General features: G+C 41.5%; 2 protein-coding genes across 2 annotated transcripts; both read right to left on the bottom strand.

Annotated features, from left to right (window-relative positions):
* Positions 1–279: 279 nt before the first annotated feature.
* mxd1 (MAX dimerization protein 1) lies at positions 280–16,818 on the bottom strand. Its single transcript, XM_062384698.1, has 6 exons — positions 16,675–16,818; positions 16,159–16,258; positions 9,985–10,014; positions 6,069–6,183; positions 5,558–5,714; positions 280–4,441 (listed from the first exon to the last, which is right to left on the bottom strand). Exons 1-6 carry the CDS (start codon positions 16,739–16,741, stop codon positions 4,245–4,247), a joined length of 666 nt encoding a protein of 221 aa, XP_062240682.1. The 5' UTR covers positions 16,742–16,818; the 3' UTR covers positions 280–4,244.
* A 1,518-nt stretch (positions 16,819–18,336) lies between these two features.
* On the bottom strand, positions 18,337–22,503 carry snrnp27 (small nuclear ribonucleoprotein 27 (U4/U6.U5)). Its single transcript, XM_062384699.1, has 6 exons — positions 22,301–22,503; positions 20,598–20,733; positions 20,157–20,254; positions 19,950–20,029; positions 19,038–19,102; positions 18,337–18,652 (listed from the first exon to the last, which is right to left on the bottom strand). Exons 1-6 carry the CDS (start codon positions 22,335–22,337, stop codon positions 18,598–18,600), a joined length of 471 nt encoding a protein of 156 aa, XP_062240683.1. The 5' UTR covers positions 22,338–22,503; the 3' UTR covers positions 18,337–18,597.
* Positions 22,504–22,543: the final 40 nt, after the last annotated feature.

Genomic DNA, 22,543 nt, shown 5'->3' with positions numbered 1-22,543 from the left:
GAGCTGTAGTCAGATGGCTGTGATCATAAAAACCTGGGATTTGGCCAGCAGACTAAACTGGGTGGTTGGTGAGAATCAGGTCCCAGTGGAGGCTTTCTTTCATCTGCGGCACAGAACCTCCTCATTACAGTCCATTAAACCCCCACTTCAACACCAAGATTTTTCATTGTATGAAAAACTAGTTGGCTGGCTTCCTTTGTAAAAGCCTTAATTTGTTCTCGGAGTATAATTACAGAGCAGGCCAGTTTGTCCGGAAAGACAAATAAATACAATGACAAGTTTGAAGGTAGGTAAACAAGGGTTTCAAATGTTTTATTCCTTTAATATCACTGACAAATATAAATTGCTGCTCCACAGTTGGTTTTCAAAGGGTTTTTTCTGCCCCACATTTAAAGTGAGTGTCTAAATTCTCCAATTCTTAAAAAGTAGGTGCACACAACGTCCACTGTAAAGTAATTGCTTTAACATACAGACATTTGGCCTTTCCAAGAAGAAAGGTGGCAGGCGACGACAGCGATGTTCATGGAGCTATGACGATGTGTTGTCTTGTGTGTTTGTGCATGTAGTTGTGTAATGCATGAGAGCACCATCAGCATCACAATGAAAAGGAATGACCTTTGTGATACATGTCAATATATCATAAACACTCATACATATCGTATAACTCTGTTAGGTCGTACATTTGTGTCTGTTTTAAGGCATTATCAGCCGCTTTGTATGAAGGGTGAAAAAAAATTGGTTAAACCAAAGCTGTACATGAGCGTGATTTTCCCCTGATGCTGAAACCTGTAGCTTAAACAACTGGTCTGACTGTAGTCTTGTTCTTTGAGAGAGATTCAACACCTGCTTCTTGAAGGCAGATGCTGAGAGCACCAGGGCTTCTGTCCAGGGGATCAGGCACGCACCCACACCTCACCTGCACCATGGAGGCCAAAACAGCATGTGGAGGAGGGAGTCATGCTCACAGGAAATGCTCACACACACACATTCAAACGTGTTGATTGGCGGAAGACAGGCAACATGCCATGGATGGAAAAAAAGGAGAAAACTTGAGACGACCATATACAGAGATTAATGCTTAGGTTAATACATGAAGTCTTTGTCAAGTGGACTTTTTTGCATTTTACTAGTAAACAAATTAATAGAAAAACCAGAACAGAAAGGTTTTTTTAAACACCCACCCACTACCCCCCCCCCCCACAATATTTCTCTCTGAAGACAGTGACGAAATAAACACACATACACACAATCACACACACTGTATACACATGCACCCACTGACAGATGGCGTCTCTGCGAACACATCTGCCCAGTCACACCTACTATATCGATACATTTCCCCTTCATCGCACAGCTACACGTTTTCCGATTCAAAGGAATCGATTCACAAAAAGATTCAAAAGAAAAACTAAAAAGAAAAAGCAGCATTCCACAATAAATCTTACAATTAACAATATGTATTTTTCAAATTTTCTTTTTTAATTTTTTTTTGGTGTACCATTGTCGTGCTCTAACTGAGTTTTACAAGTGGCACTTGCAGAAGCAGGAGAAGGTTTGGCACCGTGCTGCACGGGTTGAGGACATCTGCATATAGAGAAAAGCTGCGATCCTCTTCCCGCCCGCGGTGATTCTGATCCAAACAAGGGACTAGAACTCACAGTGAGAGCAGCCAGTTTGTTGGAGGCTTCTTGGTGTGAAAATGGACGAAAACGGGCAACATATTTTTGCCAGAGGAGTCGTCACCGCCCTCAACCTGGCCACTAGTTCCTCTCGCAAAATTTTTGAAGTTATACCGGGGAAACAGCTAAAAATTTGAATCATCACATTTTACTTTTCAAGGAGCACTGTGCCGTATTCTGAACAGACACAAAAGCCTTGAGGCACAAGAGACCTCTCTAAATATTCTATAGATTGACTATGCTGTGCACAAAAAACTACATAAAGGAAACTCTCAATAAACCTCACAAGAAGAACATAGGCTATGACTAAATATATTTATATATATTAATCTATATATTTAGTATATCTAATAAATACATTTGTTGATAGACATAGAGATCTTTCTGTAAACTATTTACATTAAAATGTGTACTTTTTTTGCAGAAATAATAAATAGCTATCAAGGCAAGGCGGAGGAAAGAAAATCGGTGGTTTTACATTTTGGTGCTCATTCGACGTGAACATATAGAAAGAGGTAAACTTTCTCAGGCGACATCCATACTACTACGTTTATGTTTGAAACGATTTTTGTCCACACAAGTGTGCCCACACACATGCTTAAGAACGCATATAACATGTACACTAGGCAAGCGCATGACGTTTTAAACAGGAAGGCATGGTAGTCCTGCTGGACACAGGAGTTGTCGCAGTGCACTCAAATAACAGTTTGTTTTCTTGCATGTAAACAGTTGTACCATTGTAAAATGCAGGATTTAACTGCAATACAGCTGTTAGCTAAGACAACAGGGTCAGCAACACTTGTAATTGATTATACATGTTGCGTTCTACACTGTTAGCTGAAGCTAATGCTGGTTGTATTCTTATGGAAGGGGTTCAGGCGAAAGGAGCCTGACGAGTCAGTGAAGGCAACATCGTGACGGAAACAACCAATCAGCAACTGTTTGTGAGTGTCTACGTCATCATTTTCAAACATTTATGTTTCTGCCCTTCCAGATTAAAACGCTGTGCCGGAGTTTTCAAACTGAAACAGGGCCACCAGCACTTTTCTAAAACTCCAGAGTAGTGTGGATGTCCAGGTGTATTTGTAGCAAAGTTGGTGCATTTTAAACAAAAACGTAGTAGTGTGGATGTGGCCACAGCGTGTTCCAACTGAAGAGTCAAAGCCGGTCATTTTGTTGGGTGACTCCCATCGTCTCAAACCTAACTCTACCCATCCTAAGACATTGGCAAGAACATTCGCCCCATAAAAATTATACTCTCATTCTCCCCTGCCTATCCTTTCTACATAGTGGAATGTGCTCCAATCTCTTGACTGGTCTCAGTAGGTGGGTTCCTTACTTCTTTTAGGTGAACAGGGCAGTGAAGAAGAACAAGTGTACAAACATGTTCCAGAACTTGCCAAAAATATCCCAGCATTCCGCCTGGTGGTGGCTGGTGTTGTTTTTTGTTAAGTTTCTTAAATCTGCCAGTGACCCCTGTCGTTGCCAGGCTCAAATGTGAGAAACACACATATGATAAAAGGATGCTTTAAAAATGCCACCATCATCAGAGAGAGGCAGAGAACATTGAAACCACCCCCTAATCCCTCCCAAATACCCCAGCCCTTAACAATCTCATGCTGCACAAGTTTTTTGTTTGTTTTTGTGTTACTTTCCCTTCTGAACTGCAGACGTGGACATAAGATTACAGGATAGTTACCCGATTGCCTGCGAAAACCTTGGTACAAGGGACGTATTGCTGTTGGCCCCGACAATTTAATTTAGTGTCCACAAAGTCTGCTGCACCACACAGCAGGGGCAGCCAACTGACATGTCTCAAACACTCACTTATGATAACAGCTGCAGTGAGGGGGCCTTTACGTTTTTAAGAGACAGTGTTTGAAAGAGATGACACAGTTTTACAAAAAGCAATTTTAAGTGCAAATCACCATGCACCGATGGTTGACTGGTGAGCAGGGTGTTGAAAAAAACCCATCTCATGTCAGTGTCACACCTCGGGAGGGTCTCTGTCTCAATGGACAACAAGGAGCGATGGAGGGGTGTATGTTTGGGTATGTATTTGTGTTTGTTATGTAATCGTGCGTGTGCGTGTGTGTGTGTTTGTGTTTGTGTGTGTGTGTGCGTGTGAGAAGTATGGGTGAAATCTCGTTCAGTTCTTCCTATGGCTCTTGAGGCATAGAAAAAGAGGCAGTGGGATATTGTGTGGTAACATTCTCTGGCTGAAAGTTGTGGTTCTGACAAATGGGGGGACGGATGGAGGTGGAGTGTCTTTAAAATCCCACTCATTTGATTGGTGCAGAGTGAGTGACCGCTGACGACGGCTAAATATGGGCGGGTGTTTTTGGAGTTGCAGCCCAAATAGAAACCTCCGTGGGGACAGGAAGTCCGCAGAGGCCTGAGTGGAGGAGAGGCCTCGGACGTGGGTCAGTCCTGGAGGAGAGGAAGCAGGGAGGAAAGAAAGGAAGGAGGGGTGAGGTCTGAGCAGGACAAGGAAGTCGTGAGAGCATCTTGGGACGGGATTGGCTGAGGGTAGGAGGTGGGTGCTGGGTCAGTGACCAGTGCTGTTTATAGGCTGCAGCCCAGCTGCTTGGCCATCTCCTGAGTGTCCTGCAGGCGCAGCAGGCTGGCGCTGGAGTAGCCCTCATCGCTACAGCTGCTGCGCAGGCTGCCTCGCTCGTCTCCTGAGTCGCTCACGCTGCTGGTGCTCCACTCCAGGTCACCCAGCAGGTAGTCTGTCCCCTCCACATCCACGTCCAGGTCCTCTGTTGAGGTACAAGGGGGGAAAACAACAATGTGTCAGAATGAGAGGATATTCTGACCACACGCTATGTGGTCAGACGCTATTTGTTGTTCTTTTGTTTTTTAGCAAGATTATTGGAAATTATTGGACAGATCAGGAAACTTGGTAGAAGGATGTACTATGCTATTTAACAGTGTATTTTATTTCCTCACTTTGGACAAGCTGCAACTAGGTGATGTATTAGCTCCACTACTCCACTTTGAAGGAAACAATAATTCTAACAAAACTTGGACTAAAATCTCACAGGGAGAGACGCCATTTTGTTTTGAGATTTGTATACATCGGGATAGACAGCTGGGCAACACAGTTTTTCCAGATAAGACACCATTGGCCTCAACCTGGACACCAGCAGCCTACACTTTTAAGTTAGTGATGATAACACAGACACAGACCTATAAGATAAAAAGCTCATGGCCTGGCTCATTCTGAATGCAACTGTAACTTTGTAGAAAGCATCTATAAAATAACTCTTGTTCTTTAAATACGATGACTGTTTAGTAGATGGAGTGTAGTCTTAATATTTACCAGGACACACATCTATCCGTTACAATTGAACTGAGTTGTTACTTATAAATGTTTATATTTTTATTTTGACTAATTACAGAGAAGTCCATACTAGAAAGGTTTTCAATGGTTAGATAACCTTTTGTTGTCATCAATACAAACTTAGAGGACATGAAATGTATTGCACTTGTCTCTGCCAGACTCCAGAGGGCTATAATAAATCCTTCTAGTTTTTAATTTCCTGCAAACATTCCCACTATCACCACAGCCTTTTCATGTAACTTTCAAATCATCAGATTTATAGGGCAGCTAACGACAAGATTAAGGGCTCAAGGCAAACTCCTTTGAGTTTCTCACCACACTGTAATATCACACACAATCTGTGAGTAATTACATCAATAAGAACTTTTCATAAATATCTAATCCACTGCGAAAACACAGATAACCACAGTAACATGTTATTCTTTATGAGCGATGGAGTAGAATAGTTCTAGTTTGTGAATCCGCCTGCTCCATCAATTATTTTATGGAGAGACATGAGTATATTAAGTCTGTGTGTCTGTGTCAGGCTCACCCTGGTCAGAGTCGGACTTGTCGGACACAGTGGAGCCGGTGCTGTCCATCCGGGTCCTCTCCACCCCCAGGTGTTCCAGGCGCCTCCTCAGGTGTCTCTGCTCCCGCTGTAGCTGCTCTACAGTGTGCTGAGCTTTCCTGTCGCTCTCCTCCAACCTCTGCCGGGAGCAAAGAGGGGGAAAAAAATACTTTAGGAGAAGCTGTCTGAAATCTAAGACATTTCAGTCACTCCAGCACCCAATACTAATGCATTTATCCACCACAGCTGTTAACACGCTGCACTGATTATTAGGTGAATACACACACACACACACACACACACACACACACACACACACACACACACACACACACACACACACACACACACACACACACACACACACACACACACACACACACACACACACACACACACACACACACACACACACACACACACACACACACACACACACACACACACACACACACACACACACACACACACACACACACACACACACACACACCTTGATGTGATCTCTGGCCTTCATCAGCAGGCTGAGGGTAGTGTGCTTGTTAGCATCTTCTCCCAAGGGAACAAGGGATTTCAGTCGCTCTAGACACAGCCTTAGATTTGCCCGTCTGGAAAGGAAGAAGGAAACGGAGGGAAAAATCTGTCAAATCACATTTACTTATTTCTTTGTCAAAGATACATCTAAATACAAGCATGTGTGGAAGTTTATTCTTTAACATTGTAAGTACAGTTAAAAACGAACGCACATACACAAAGATATGTGTAGATATGCGTTTCCAGGCATGTTAGTATGAATGAGGATTAAAAATGAAATGCAAATGCGAGAGAGCGAGAGCGAGAGCGAGAGAGCGAGAGAGAGCGAAAATAGTTTTCAAATGAAACTAACCAGTATGGATATAGCCCTAGTATCAGATTTCATACAAAAAATGACCAAGAGTTCCCCTTAATGCTACTTCGGGATCAAGAGTTACAAAAGAAAATAGAGCTGTCACCCAACAGTGTAAATGTGAGATGGCCATGTGAGGTTATTTATCTGAGACCCTCTCATGTAGTCTACTCCCCGGAATGCTGGCATTGTACCATTATTACATCATGTTGCTAAATAGGATGTCTCGAGCAGCAAAGTGCAAATCTCCCCTTCACAGGCAGAAACACAGAGACGTGGTGCAAGATCATCTGTGACATGTCCACATCTGAACTGAACGTTCCATGCACAGACATCCCCTTTTGAACTTCTCATCTCTACTCCATCTCATCCTGTATCACTCTCAGCCTGCAGCCTTGGCAGCTGGTAAGCTGGGATGGTGGGAGTTTCTGACCACTCGACCCCGTTGTTACACAACACACACCTCCAGCTTCAGCCTAGGCAGAGTGTGTACGTGTCTGTATGCCTTAGTGTGTGGCTGAGCGAGTGGGCATGTGTACGTCAGCCTCTTTCTGAGAGTGAATGTAAAAATGATATTTCGGCAGTTGAGGGTTGACTGGATGAGCTGTTCATTTATTATTATGCTGCTGCTGCTACAGGTAATCCTGATGAACGCGTCACTAGCATAGAGAGTTTATTTCAAATTGTACATACCGAGAGAAGAAACTGTTTTGAATATGGCCAAAGGACATACAAAAATATATTCTTAGCCCATGGCCTTATAAAAAACACACTCACACAAAGCAGTGTTCAGCAGCTGACACCAAGAGCTTGTTTCTCAGCTGACTAAGTGCAAAAGGGCACACCGACTGTTGATACATAACTTGGAAATGCTCTGGCTTGTGTTGCTATGACATAATAAGGGATCAGCAGGGCTAGATAATGTTTGTTCAACAACATTGAAGAGCAGCGATCTCATGAAACAGATCGGTTCAAATGGTGTCTGAGTGAGAGGAAACGCTGCAGGCGTGGCCGTAGCACACAGTGCTATTTCAGCAACAGGTTATTCTGGTTCAATGTGACTTCGGTGCAGTGTGTCAATGTATGTGAAGCTTCAGGTTTGTCTGCTTATCAGCCTATGGCCATGGTCTATATTTCTCTGATCAAATTTCACACTGTTGTCCTCTTTACGTGAGTCAGACCGGTCTCAATGTACCTGCTTGCCTTAAAATAATATCCGTCTTTTTTTGCAGAAAACAGTAGCAACTGAGACTTTACACAGTTTCTCCAGAGGATGTATATGTGTGAATGCATCAGAGCATGTGCATGTGTGAAAGGGAAGCAGATCAAGAAGATGCACACAAAGATGTGAACTTTTCTAACAACATTGATGAGTGTTTAGTAATAAGGGTCTATGTCATTGTCTATGTGCAGCCAACTTAAAAAACTGACCTCACTGATTTCCATTGAACTTATATGTTATGTCCTGCCTGAATGTTCTACCAAGGCACCACCTCTCACCTGTATTTTCCAAGGACTTTCCTGTTGTTGTGAATGCCTCTGAGCGGAGATTCTCCTGCTGCATTCTTCATGTGTGAAAGAAAAACTCTAGTCCAGACAATAGCTATAAAGAGCCATAATGCTTTTATGCTCTGAGGGAACTCAAGTATTAGAAAAGGGTGTGGTAGTGGCTGGAGTTGTTCTTTGTGGACAATATGTACAAACACATACCTAGTCTGTGTTTTATGTTCTACAAAATAAAGAAGGCTGGAGGTGCTGTGTCTGGCTTGCTCTGGAATTAGGCAAATGTGCGAGTCCACTTTTTTTTTAATAAAACAGTTGCAATTAGGGCATTTCTTGCAACCCAGAGTGGTTTCTCTTAAAGTAACCCATCACCTCCTAAATATTAAAAGGTTAGCACGATGCGCTTTGACTTAACGGTAGTAAATCCCCCTGTCACCTGCACTCTCAACCTCTGACCTCTAGGAGTAACTGCGTTTAACAACTGGGAGGAACTTTAGTGCATAGATAAAAGGCAGGTCATGTTATGTGGACGTTAAGACGCATACACACCCTCTGTGGTTTTAGATCAGCCAAAGTGGAACAGGATAAAGAAATGGAGGGACGGGGTGTGGAGAGGTGGTGCAGAGTTTTGCAGTCCTCTGGCTTTGCTCGCACTGGGTCACTATGAGTCATTTATTATCTGCCTGTGATGGGTTTCTATCATCAAGTGAGAAACTGGCTAAAGGCCATGATTATTCTCAAGTTTATTAGAACAAGCAGTGGTCATAATTTTCAACTCACTCACACACAAGCATGCAAAGGGCTAAATCCCAGGCACAGGCCTCAGTTGCCATATATTATTCAGGCTGACCACTAATCTGCTGCTCTGGATCAACTAGCAGAGGCAGGATGGAGCGATGCAGGCCCAGAGAGGCTCACAAAAGTAAGATTCATCTTTATTTTTTTTTCATATTCAGCTTCGGACTGTTAGACTTGATTAGTTTTTTTCACATCTTTCACAGTTTTTAAATTTTTTAAGGTTTTCTGTTTTTTTCACAGATTATAATGAGCATGTATTTTAAAGAATGTTTAAGCCTCATTGTGCGTGAACATCACTCTAAACTTCAGCTGTTTGTCCTAACACCGAAATCGCACCCTCTAACCCATACATTTACATCAAATTAGAAGTGTTTGTTTTTTAAGGCTATATGACTGTTAAAGCAGAGTGATTTACAGAATTTGAAATAAAAGCATCTGAGTGACGCGAGTATCCTCCAACTGAAATACAAATGAGGAAGTGAATTTTAACAATCCATTTTCCACATTTTCTACACCCGGGACACAAAACTGCACAAATGTGAGAGGGGAGGTTTAGCTTGTGTACAAACTTTGGTGATCACAGTTTGTGATCTGAGTCTATCGACACACTGTCTCACTCCGTGAGAACGAATTTTTCACCCTCACTATGGCAACCTTAACTACAGCTGCCTATACACAGATGATGGATATTTAGTTAACAGCCTCACACAAAGAAGCATACACACACAAGACCTGTTTTCCTGTTATGAAATTTAATTTCTGCATCCACCTATGGTGTTGTACTATTTGTACAATGTTTCATTGTATCTCGTTGTTTTTTTTCTTTTCAAAAACACATTAAAACCAGAGCTTTTGCATTTATATATTTAAATGTAAGCATTTGTATGTCATTTCTAATGTTTATTTAATTTGCCATGTTAAAATGGTTACTGTTATTCATTACTGAGCTATTTTGTTAACTTTTTCTTTTAATCATTTTACTAATCCTGAATATGAAAAACTAAAATAAATGTAATATTGTCCCACTATGAACATATTTTCTTTTGATATGAGTAATGTACTAACAGTTGAACAATCTGATATGACGAGATACTATCCATTGACAACCCATGATTTAAACACTTCCATGGCAACAGTGGGGGAGGGCTTTTCTGGTGTGTTATGAACTGAGGAACAGCACAAACACACGATAACATACACAAACAAAGACATTTTAACATACCTGTTCTTTTCCATTTCATTATGTGTAGACCTGTGGAGATTAAACAAAACACAGATGAGAAAATTACAGCACACATAATAACATGGTGACTGATTGAAGAGTGCAAGATTTCCCCTCTGTGTGTGTGTGTTTGTCTGCACGTGAGCGTGTGCATGAGATCACTGCAGTCCAAGGTCTTACTGCAGGGGAGTGAGAGAGCAAGAGAAAATGATGTGTGGGGGTTCATGCCTATTCAGAACAGTTGACAAAATAAGAATCTTGGAAGAAAAGGATAAGACTTGATAATCTGATGCCGAGGCTTACACTACGCATTTGGTAGGACAACACTACCAAATGCGTGATGAGGAGACCAGGAGTCAACACGGTAATAGTAACCATTTACATGTAGCACTGAGTGGGCTGGGGGAAGAGACAGTGCTGAAGGTAAACACAGAGAGAGAGCGGGAGAGAGTGGGAGAGAGAGGGAGAGGGAGAGAGCAAGAGCAAGAGCAAGAGCAAGAGCAAGAGCAAGAGCAAGAGCAAGAGCAAGAGCAAGAGCAAGAGCAAGAGCAAGAGCAAGAGCAAGAGCAAGAGCGAGAGAGAGAGAGAGAGACAGAAAGCAGAGAGGATCCCCTCTGCATTCCTGGACTCTCCACCACCTAAACCTACTGATCCTCCCACCCTGGGTCCTGAAATAGACTATGCACTTTCAGCTTTGCAAGACCCTAGGCTGTCACTGCGCCATGGCCAAGATCCTCACAGCACTCTTTAGCTCACACTCACAGACATACACACACGCACATGACCCATTTGACATAATATATTCCGTAGCCCGTTACCCATCCAATTCATCTGTCAAACCTTAGAACTCAAAGATTAGGAATAGTCGTCTAATCTAAACCCTTAACCCTCAAACAAACTCTTGAAGCTGTGAGGACTGGACAATATGACCTCCGTCAGGGTACAAGAACACACACAGATACACAACTTCATTCACCTCCACAATAGGTTACAAACTTTCCAGACTAAGCTCCACTATTCCAGTGCAGGGCAGACTGCCGCTGGTGACATAACAGCACTAGAAGGGGAATGATCCCAATTTATTCAGGCTAGATTTCAGGCTATGGGACATCTCCCCCCTTCCTGCCCTCTCCCTGACACGCACATACTACCTCAAACACCCACAATGCATCAATATATACTGATATAAAATATTGCTGAATAGGGATAAGATACTTCATTATGAGTAATGTGGAATAGGGTTAGGGTTGGTCTAATCCCATATCAGTACATTTAATTACAATCCTGGTCTATCAATTAGACAAGAGGATAATGCAACATACACTAAATCACAATACTATTATAACATCATCTTTGCTGGGAGTTTTCTCTCCACAGTTGCAAAGTGTTTGCTCGTATATTGGCAAAAATGAACTGGTGTGGTTGGAACTATTTTGTATTTGGAAAGTAAGCTTTTGCATCCCTGTCTAAAGACTTTTATGGTCTGAACTGTTTATGACCTGAAAACTGCCAGAGCCTTTTGCCACTTAATTACCAACCACAGGAAGGAGTGTATGTGTGTATAATACATGAGGCAGAAATGTCATTAACACAACCACTTTTCCCCTGTGAACTCTCTGGACATTTTTCCTGCTGTATTTTTACATGGGCTCACGTGGACATTTTACTTGGGGGTTGGCAAATTTTATTTGTGTTCTCAAATTCGGCCCTCATATGCCTAAAGACGATGTTTTCATGCATGTACTGCAACTCAAAACTTACCTAGACATTATCAGGAAGAGGCAAATGTCTGAATTAGTTGGGTTGGACATTAACCACACAGCAGCTCTCTCGAATACCGTCTGTGTAATGTCCTACTGAGCCCATGTGTGCCGAGAATTCACGGTGAGAGAGTGGGCGTGGTGATGACGTTTCTATCACGAAACCAAAAGATTACAAATATCACAATACAAAATGTTACTATTTGTGCAGCCTATGATTTTGCATCCTGCTCGCTCTACCAAGATGACGCCCATCATCTAGACCAAACAGAGTATATGCATCGTGCATCCTGTTGTGTGCTACATGTGTGAAAGGGCAACTGCGGACAACCTGACTCTCCCGACTTGCCGATTTCACTCATGAAAATGGCTGAAGATTTAACAGTGCACTTTTGTACAGGCTTGGTATCCAGCTCAGATTTTACACTCATATGATTCCACAATTAACCTGTTTTTCCTTCTTGTTTTATTTTGCCTGATTTAAAGACGCCATTTGCCTGGGGTGGAGGGGTGTGTGTGTGGGGGATATGAGTCTATCTATGTAATGGAGGAGCTGGGGCTCTCCACTGACTGTCAAGAGTAGGACAGACACATGGGGGGAGAGGAGGTGAGGAGAGAGAGAGAGCAAAAGCAAGAAGGAGAGAGGGATGAGGGGGAGGGGGGAGTCACTACAACCGACTCACTACATATACACACCAGCAAAAGCACGATGAAGACCCTCCCCCACTACTCACACATCTTGTGGTTTTCAAGCTGCAAACAAGGACGAACCTAGAGCAGCTCGACTTTAAATAGAAAGCGATGCCCATATTTTCTTAACCGAGCACCTCTAAAAATGTAGCGCCAAGTAAGCATGTAAAGACATGACGCTGGAGGCAGGTATGTTCTTGCAGTGTACTGGCTTGTGTGTCACTAAGTGTATGTTGATGATGGAAGAACACTACAAATGTGGCATACTATAGTCAAGCCTAAAACCCTCTTTCCTGACCAAACCACATATTTAAAGCCGTTTTCAGACATGACCTTCGGGTAAAATCTGGAGAATTGGCTACGGCGTATACCCAGAGTTTGCCTTTCATACATGCACAACACAGCGAGAGGTTCTCTGCACAGACGCGTTCACAACAGCAACATATCCTCTGCATTATTCATGTGAGAGGTGGAGCAGCTAGGTGCAGCAGACAGAGCCAGGAAGTGACGTATTAAGTCTAATGCAGAGATCCAGTGATTTTGTTTACAGCCCCCTGATACTGTCGTCAGCTTTTATAACCTCAAACTATCTTGAAATCTTTGTCTTCTAAATTTGCGTTGCATCTCATCCGGAAAAAATATGGAGGAACTGCAGAGTCCAGTGCATAACTGAAAGCAGCTTGAGCAACAGTGACTTCCTGGGCTGAATTTTCTAAACTTGTATGTAAATATTAGAGCTGCAAATGATTAATTTTCAGTGTGGATTACTTAATTTATATTATTCAGTCTATAAAATGTCCTGGAAAGTTTGCAAAATGTGTCAAATATTGTTTGAGGTGTTTACACAATAGTTTTTAAATGTCTGCTTTGACAAACATTCTAAACCCCAAGAATATTTACAATGATATTACAAAGAAAGAAGTATTTTTAGAGGAGAAAACTGAACAGGAATATTTTTCTGGAATATGTGTTGAACAATTAGTGGATTTATCAAGAAAAAAAAGAAAATTACATTACTATCACAGGACTTTGGACTGTTGATGATCAGAATAAACAAGCTATTTGAACCCTCACTTTGGACCGAGGGCGGATATTATTGACTGTACTCTGACAAACCTTGTAGACCAAAGATTAACTGAAACAATGGGTGATGAAAATAATTGTACAAATGTACATTGTAAAAATCGAGTGTGCAAATATGAATATATAGAATAGAAATGTGTCCTAACCCTAAGTCTTGTAACTTTAGACCTGAGGAAAAAATAGCTGGATATACATTAGGTTATGTGTGGTGACACGCCTATAAATCAAACTACTTATGTAACCATTTCCATACTTCACCTCATGAGCTCTATACATTGGATACTGAACTTGGCATCAAGCCATTTTCAGCTCAGGGAACGACACCTACCAACTAGTTTGTACGTGCACTTGTTTGACATGTTTATGGCTCTTCTCAAGGGCCAACGCTCGAAGACAAGCATATCATGACAAGAGAGTTGGAGGATGTGTTAGTAGCTCAAATGGGGATTATTGACAAGTTGATGGCAGGTAGCTCTAAAGACCTATTTTGTCTGATCAAATTCAGGACAAATCACAAAGTTGGAGACACAGAGTGTAGACGGTGTAAAACGGGGGTTGTGGTTCAATATTGTGGTACAAACATGTTGCACATAAACTGCCCGTGTTTAGCTGTCCTGTAACAGGTGTGTGCTGCATATACGCTGGGTAAGCTGAGGTAAAAAGGCTAAATATAAACCTGTTCATAATCTATACTGCATGTTCCCGACAGGAACATATCCATAAATGAGATCGCCAGAGATAGGTATTCACTCCATTGGAGGGTGGATTATGACAGTGTGGCCGACATTCCTGATGTGGGTTGAAGCAAGTTTACAGTTGATCTGAATGGGTTACTGTGCATTATCTGACTGGGTGCCACTCTACTACTCGTGTTTTTTGGTGCACTGAGGCATTCATGCTGCTGCCACCGAATATTAGATATACGCCATGATATCAATTATCTGACTCCGTCTACCCACACTGGGCTGCGTTTTTGGCCATCACCCATTTTCCAGCACTTTTGATTGCAACTAAATACCGGTGCTGAATCTACTGGAGAAAGCAAGTCTCCTAATGGCAACTTTTTCACCTCAGACATGCATTAATCTATTTTTTTTAGGTTATATAGAATATAGTTTCACCAGCACAGCCTTTGATTACAGAGCTGCCTTTACCGCACACTGAAATAATTGCATCACATAATTGATCAGATTGATCATTGATGTTTTTCCTCATTTTCTGTCTCCATCCTGAGTAAAACTCTGCACACTGTTGGGTGGGATATCTCAGGAGATCATGAGTTTCAGAAATACCAGCCGGCACCAATACTCATGGCATGGTCAACGTCATATATCTGTCCTTGTATTATTGATGTACGGAATTCAGGTTACAGCCTCTGACGGTGCAGCAGTGTCGACTGAGGTGACTTGAGCTGCCGAGAGCTGCAACCTGAAATGTTTTCTGCAGTAACCTTGACTGTCCCAGTCTGCCTGACACCAGACTGATGTTTGGTGCTGTCAGTCAAGCTTTAAAGAAGACAACAGCGAGTTAAAATGTGACCTTACACCAACAAATCAAAAAAAAAAAAATCTCTAGAGCTATGAATAAGGTGAGGGGAATTAGATGAGGGGTCTTAACAGTCAGGTTGTAAATTCCTACCTGTTTTTCTAAAAACCAAGGCTTCGAACATCACATTGATTGGTACAAAACTGGTGTGCATATTACACTGTGCAGTCTGTGACACAGCCAGTTATAGACTGTCCTCCACATACTCTAAGTGGGATATGGACACAGTGAATACAGTATGTACAGTATGTTGACTAAATAATGGTCAGGGTTCGTAAGCTTTATTACCTAGGAATATGTGTAGAGAACCTCTAAAAGCTGATGGTCATCAGAGAATAAGTATTTCCTCTAAGACAAATGGCTGAGTTTGCAACAGTGTGAGCATTTTTTAGGAATAACAATACTCAAGCTTAATTTTGAATGGCTTTTTAGCTACCACTTACTTTTTTATTTTTTAACGGTTAATTTAAGTAACCTTCAATGTGGGTCATGAGTTTAATTTTGTATTCCCATTCACATTGTGAAAACTTTTGCTCTACAATATTGGCTACATACAAAACAAATGGAGAATTAGTATAGATGACTATGATATGATATAACATTAACTTTTGGAAATGTTGTTGCTCCCTACAGGCTGAATTACTGAAGACTGCCCAGCGAAGCCAAAGGTTTGCATCCAAACCACTCAGCCAATGATTTATGAACATTTATGTGAATTTGACCTCAGGACATAATTATATGGAAAATGGACTTAACTTATGTGCATGTCGATACACATTTCTAATGTGTGAAACTTTGAAAAAATGTAATCAAGTTTAAAACATTTGAAAAACTCAAAGGTTTGACCATGATCACATTTGAGATGGAGTCCATTCAAAATGTCCTCAAATTATACACAAAATAACGGATAAACAAATGTGCTTTTACTACTTAAAATAACTAATTTGCAGATGAAACCTAAACACCATCTGGGAAAAATGGAATAAACTTCTGCGTGGTGGGGCACACTGGAAGTGGGAGAATGATTGGAGGCTTGTTGATGAGCTGAGAAAAGATGAAGTGTGTAGTTTTTTTGGCCAAGAGGAACAGCTTTTACCTGCTACTTGTATTTTTCTTGCTTTTGCTTTTCCTTTTCAAGCCTTCCCTCTCTCCACTGCTGATGAAGGGTGGCATGGAGGCATAGCAGTGTTCTGCTCCTGCAAGGAAATTAACAACATAGTGGTCACATGTCCTGATATCTGGCAATGCACAATGTGGTGTTACAGCAGCAATGTGATAAGGAGCTAAACCGAGAATAGAAAGATGATAAAATGAGCCACATTTGATCTTGATCCTTTAGGCATTCTATGGCAGTGTGGAGAAGACATGCAATGAATGGATTTCATGCCGTATATGCATCCTGTATTTTCTCCCCTCAGCCTGCACAATGATGTCATCTTGAACTGGAATAAACCCCACTAGTGGACCACAACAGAAGGAAAGGAGGGGCCTCCATAAAAACAATGTCTCCCTGCACATTTCACTGTATTTGCCACATATGCATTCATTCTTTCACTATCAGAATTTAAAATGCAAGTGTGCGTGTTTGCACATATGCATATAAATACTTTACCTCTTTCCCTGCGCTCGAGGTACTCGGCTGCTTCGATCAACATCTGCACCATTCCGATCGCCGCCATTTTCAGCAAAAATACCGATAATAATCTAACAGTCCGATGAGGGATCCCGTGGCTGCACACAACCTGCTCCCCCCACTGACGCTGACGCTCAGCTGGCCGCTCGCTGCTTCTCGACTGACCGCTTCCTAAAGGCGAGGGGTGACGGTGAGGAATCCGCTCCTGCAGCGGGTCAGACGGGCTGATTGAAAGTGCAATGCACCGGTGAGGTTGGAGAGACAACCAGGTTTTGCGTCCTCGGTGATGGCCGATGAATGGTATCGATGTTAGCTGTTGCTAGTTGAGGATGATGCTAACACTTATGCAGTTGTGACAGCTTTAGAAAAACAGAGTTAGCTTAGTATTGTTTGGCTAGCTCTTCAAGAAAACGCGGCTTGTTGAAAAAAAACAAAACAAATAAGCCTTGTTTGATAGTTAAAAAAAGAAAAACAAGTCGAGTATCATTGAGGATACGTTTTGTTCTGTTTTAGGGATCAAATAAGTGGGCTAATGTTTGCGCTCGTGAGAGACTGTCAGAACCACGGTGAAAACGCTTGCCTGGCTCGGTTTGAAGAGTGAGAAGACACGAGCGTCGCTGTCTTGTTGACTTGCTTGAGGTGAAATGTCAGAGAAAAACAAGCTCGCTGTCATTAAAGTTACACCGACGCTGTCAACCACCCTGCTCGGCTCCGTGTCTAGGCCGCTTGTTAGTTTTAGTGCTGGTTTACCGCAGTTCAAGCGTGACACGTCTCGCTGGAAACGCAGAGAGCGACTGACATCAGCGACAGATACAGGCTGTTTGTCAAACTGCGTCCAAAACACAGGCTTGTTGATATGGCGAGCTACTGTACTCCACCACAAAGCTCCTGTGTGCCAGGCTGCCATTGGATGCAGGTTTTGACAACTTGAGCTGCTATTGGCTGCTCGATCCGTCAGTCATCAGGAGGGGTCTGCACCGACTGCCACTGTGGCTTCTCTTCAGCCATTTTGGTTCAAATTCCCCATCCGGGAACAAGGCACCAGCAGAGCCGCAATGGCGACAGTTTCTGCGTTAGACACCGCTGCGTCGTGATTGGCTGCGTTCTAATAATCTCGTTTCTCATTGGCCGCGGTGCCCACGAGCTGGGGCAACGTCGCCCGCTGCCGATAGAGCGCACACCCCTCTGCCATGCTGTTTCCCGGTGTATGGCAGCGATTGGCTCCCGTAATGTTGTTTGTCTTATTTGTTAATGGGGATTGGTCAGATTCACATGCTCTCTTTCAATTGGTCCTGTTTTTTGTCCTTTCACAAAGCGTCTCCCCGCGCATGTGCACTGCCAAAGGCTTTCAGAAACCTGATCGCATCCGAGAGCTGTGATGAAAACCCTATTCAAATGACACAGCTGTCCAGCGTTAACCAGGACATTAACGAACACGGGACAGATATGGAATAATTTACATTGGACTATATTTAAAAGTGGATTGGAGACAGGCTTATAGAGCACAATTGTACAAAACACCCAACCTGATTAACTAATGCAGCACAAAAACACACACCCAACCAACATTTTAGTATTGGAAACGTTAGACTTTGTGAATGTGTTGAATTTGCATTTGTTATATACACAAACACACACACATTTTACAGTCAACACCTTAAAATGCTTTTATTTCAAGTTAAACAACACTTCAACAACATAAAGGTCAGAACATTTTGTCCTTTAGCTACTCAGCTCAGCACTATTATTTACATACGCGTTAACTGGCAAAAAGCTGTGTATAGAATTGTTGCACCACGCAAAACAGGTGATGAACAACAGGTAACAGCACAATCTCAGCCACTGTGAGGGCAGGACAGAGATAAGCTTCTTCTTCGGTGTCGCACTGAGCGTCTGATACTTTCAAGCAATGAAGTCCAGTGGTCTGTTGAATCCACCTTTTCTGTTCATGTACTGCCTAAAAAAATATGCAAAGAAAACATTACATCATTGTTACCCTCGCAACACTTGCAGATTACATCATCGAGCACCAATGGGAGAGCCGGAATCCCTGCATGGAAACACCTGCTGAGGCGATTGGCTACAGTAATGGTGGATGATGCAGAGAGTGCTCGCTGTGAAGGGCTAAAAAGGTGACGTTTTATTCAGCCACCTGACAACAACCAGGCTGCAGAAAATAACGTATAGTGATGTGTTGTTAAATAATTAAACAAAATTAACACATCACTATATTGAAAAACCAAGGCTTATGAAATCTGTCCAAACTGTATGGGCTGATAAATAATACAGCTACAAACAGTTCTGTAGTGTTAAAGCCTTTTTTGGGGTTGTTGTTTACGCACCTGTATTTTCTCTTCATGGACACATTGATGGCGTATGCATTCACTGATCCATCAGTTTTCTTCCCCTGTTAAAAAAAAACAAAAAGGTGCTGTGTCTCACATTTTACATTAAAAAAAAACTCACATCACAGCTAGTTATAACATTATTTACAGGATTCTGTCTCTGCTCTTCTTCTGTTGCTTTGCTAAACAATATGTTTATCAAACTCATTTATTAGGAACGTTTAAAAGAGCCTTACAAAAATGGAAACATACAAAAGGGACCACAAGACTACAAATTAGAGCTGAATTAGTTAAAAAAAATATACAATGCAATGAATGCCTGATTTGCTCATTAGAATTTAAGATTATTATAGTATATAATAAACATAATAAAACCAAGGAGAATATTTAAAATATCCAACATGAATTTATAATCCTTATGAGTAGCCACTGACAGAACCTCTACTTCGATTTGTCTAGGAACAAATGTTTTAGTCCTCAATGGCTAAACTCAGTATTACCCTCAGATTCATATACCTGCAGATGCTTCACCCGGACACCTTTCCAGTTACTGATTCAGCAGCAGTGAGGATTTCACAGTGAAGGAGTCGCAAGCAAGTGACTTTATTGATAAGTGTTATATCAGCCCAAGAGATCTGGCTTGTCAATAAGCAATTTTACAATTTGAAATCCCTTCTATATTTCAATATAGGATGTACAGTCAACAGCCTCCAAAACAAACAAAGGATGCTGGTTTATCAACTGTAGTTGATGTTCACGCTGTGCTTGTGGAAATTTATATCACACTGGATGAACTGTTACTTTGAACAGACTGCCAGAAACATACACATTTGTATCTCAGCTGAATGCAATGAACTTGCACTGCACCTCCTTGTGGCTGCTTAACACAGGACACCTCTGTATTCTCACCTTAGTTGTATTGAAGGAACCAAATCCCATCTGTTTCATCATCTCAATTTCTTCCTCTGTTTTCCCCTCCATGTCTTCCTCTGTTTAAAAAAAACCTGCATTGAATCTTTTCTAAAAACATAAATGTTGAAGTTGAAAATGTGCAGAAAGCCAAATTTCAGGCTTAGTTTGTGTGAAAATGGTATGTCATAATAATATTGATTATACCTGAAATCTGAATGGACTTCCCTGCCTTTTCCTTTGAATCTTTTTCTTTTTGGCTGGCAGGAGAGAGGGAGGCGGAATGATGACGTCGAGAAGGAGACCTGCAGATGGAACACACAGATGGCTGCAGGACGAGTTATCACAACTACTGAGGGCAGACGTGTCTGCAACTGAAGCGATTCATGGTTTGGTTGAATCATTTCCGGTTGCAGATAAACGTGCTTGTCCACAAATGGTAAAAAGAAACCTAAATATGTATAACACAATTTGAAAGACTGATTCAGCGTAGAGAATACCTTAAAAGTTGTATCGAAGACGGCAATCTCCCCCAGAAATTGTTTTAATGACATTTGTAAATAATCAATGCAATTACTTATGCCATAAACCTAACAGGAAAGCCCACATAAAACAAATAAAACCTATTTGGAACTTGGACAAACTCACCTTGAACGCCTCCTGGGAGGAGACCGTGAACGACTTCTGCGCCTCTCTCTGTCCCGATCTCGAGAACGAGAGCGTTCCCTCTCCCTTCGCCTTCGTTCACGGTCCCGTGACGTTGACCGGGAACGTCTTCTCTCTGCTGGAAAGTTGAAATAAGATAATTATTAAAATGATGCCACAGCTTAAGATTTTAGCTGTAATCACGGCATATTGTCAACCACAACCTGCAACAATTATTTCTCTACCTTAAGGATGTATAAATATTTTCTTTCTAAGTTTTGAATTAACTATATAACTTAACTACTTCACTGGAAGCACATGAATCCTATGTTAGTGCGGTATGATCATTTTCTTACATCAGTCATATAATTCAAATGTCTATCACAAGGCATTGGGATTAAAGTTAGATGACCGACTGAATCTGGAAAGAATATTTTCTAAAGCTAGCAATACATTGTTCAGATGTAATTCTTATTGATGATACACATACAGATAGGCCTCACACATTATTAACATGTGGTTTCTGTGATGTGATCACAAGTGGACAGCTATAAGGGCCTGCATTAACCCCTGGCATTAAAATGTGGCCCTGTATGCGTCATATCAGATCTCACCTCCCTGCTCTGTACGATCAAATGTTTCTGTTCATGAAAACCAAGTAATGTAGTATTTTACAAAGTACAAAGGATTGTAGGGTGTCACTCTGTCTGTGTGTGTATATGCATGTGTATCTGTTTACGCACTAGCAAGAGAGAGGGAGGTATAGAGACGAGTCACGTGAGTCTGAACAAATATTGTGCAGCCATTGCTAAAAGAATGTGGTGACATGTGGCCCGGACCAGCTATTTTTTTATAAATATGAAAAAAAGTATAATATACTGATATATTTCACTCAAAGTTTGAATCTTGAACCTATAGTGGACATATTGTTATTGTTTTGTTTTCTGTTGTGTCAAAAAAATATATCTTATATTACAGAATTAACGTTGCAGGGGAAAAAATGCTTTGTGTTTACATTTCATGTAAAAACATTAATGTTGTATATACTTGGTTGTATTTGAATTTTATAAATAGTTAATAACATATAATGAACTTAAAATAGCAAGGCAAATAACAGCCCCCAAAATCACACATCGGTCGGTTCTTCTCAAAACACTGCGAGGGTCTTTGATGCCAGAATAACCCAAGAGGCAAAATTATAATAATTAGAAGATTAGTAGTACGAATAAGATTTATTTACAATAATTTGTGATGTTAGCCTAGATTCTGGCCCTAAAAGAGTCTTGGAATAACATTTGCAGGGGCCAAAGAACTCTTCAAAAGTTCCAAAACTAAACAAATACTTTTTTTAGTTTAAAGGATTTCCTTTACACGTTTTAACTTACACTGCTAATGTGGTGACATAATGGCCTTTGCCAGTTTCTTTTAATAAGACGATATATATATATGTGCGTATGTTTCCGCTGGATTAGCAGCTAATTTTCCATAAGGCCTACACTGTAATAGGGTCATGTGATTTTGAGTAACGTCTTTAGATACCTTACAGTTGTGAAATTGATGGTGTAAAGACTGGGTTAAGAAATTATATTAGTTAATTGACAAATTCTCAGATACGCATTGACTTTGTTCCTGTGTGAAAACGTCAAGAGCTAGCTCCTCGTACGTCGGTGTAACGTTAGCTAGATTAGCTACTTGTAGTTCCTTACCTCGTCTTGCAGGACTGCGGCTCCGGCTCCTGCCCATTTTACAAACAGCTCAAATGTGTCCCTTTGATAAAGAGGATGTACCGAAGACAAACCGTTTTGTTCGAAATATTTTAATTGTGGTCCGTTTAGATTTTGTTAACGCTAATCGCCCCTATTCAGCGAGTGCGCCTTCCATGTTTGGTAGACGAGTTTCCGGTGACTTTTCTGCGTTACAGCGCCCCCAACGAGCTGGAGGCGATACTT

The sequence above is a fragment of the Platichthys flesus genome, chromosome 3, assembly GCF_949316205.1.
Source record: "Platichthys flesus chromosome 3, fPlaFle2.1, whole genome shotgun sequence".
Classification (NCBI taxonomy): Eukaryota; Metazoa; Chordata; class Actinopteri; order Pleuronectiformes; family Pleuronectidae; genus Platichthys; species Platichthys flesus.
Note: the sequence above shows the minus strand (reverse complement) of the source record. Positions and strands in the feature narration are given on the sequence as shown.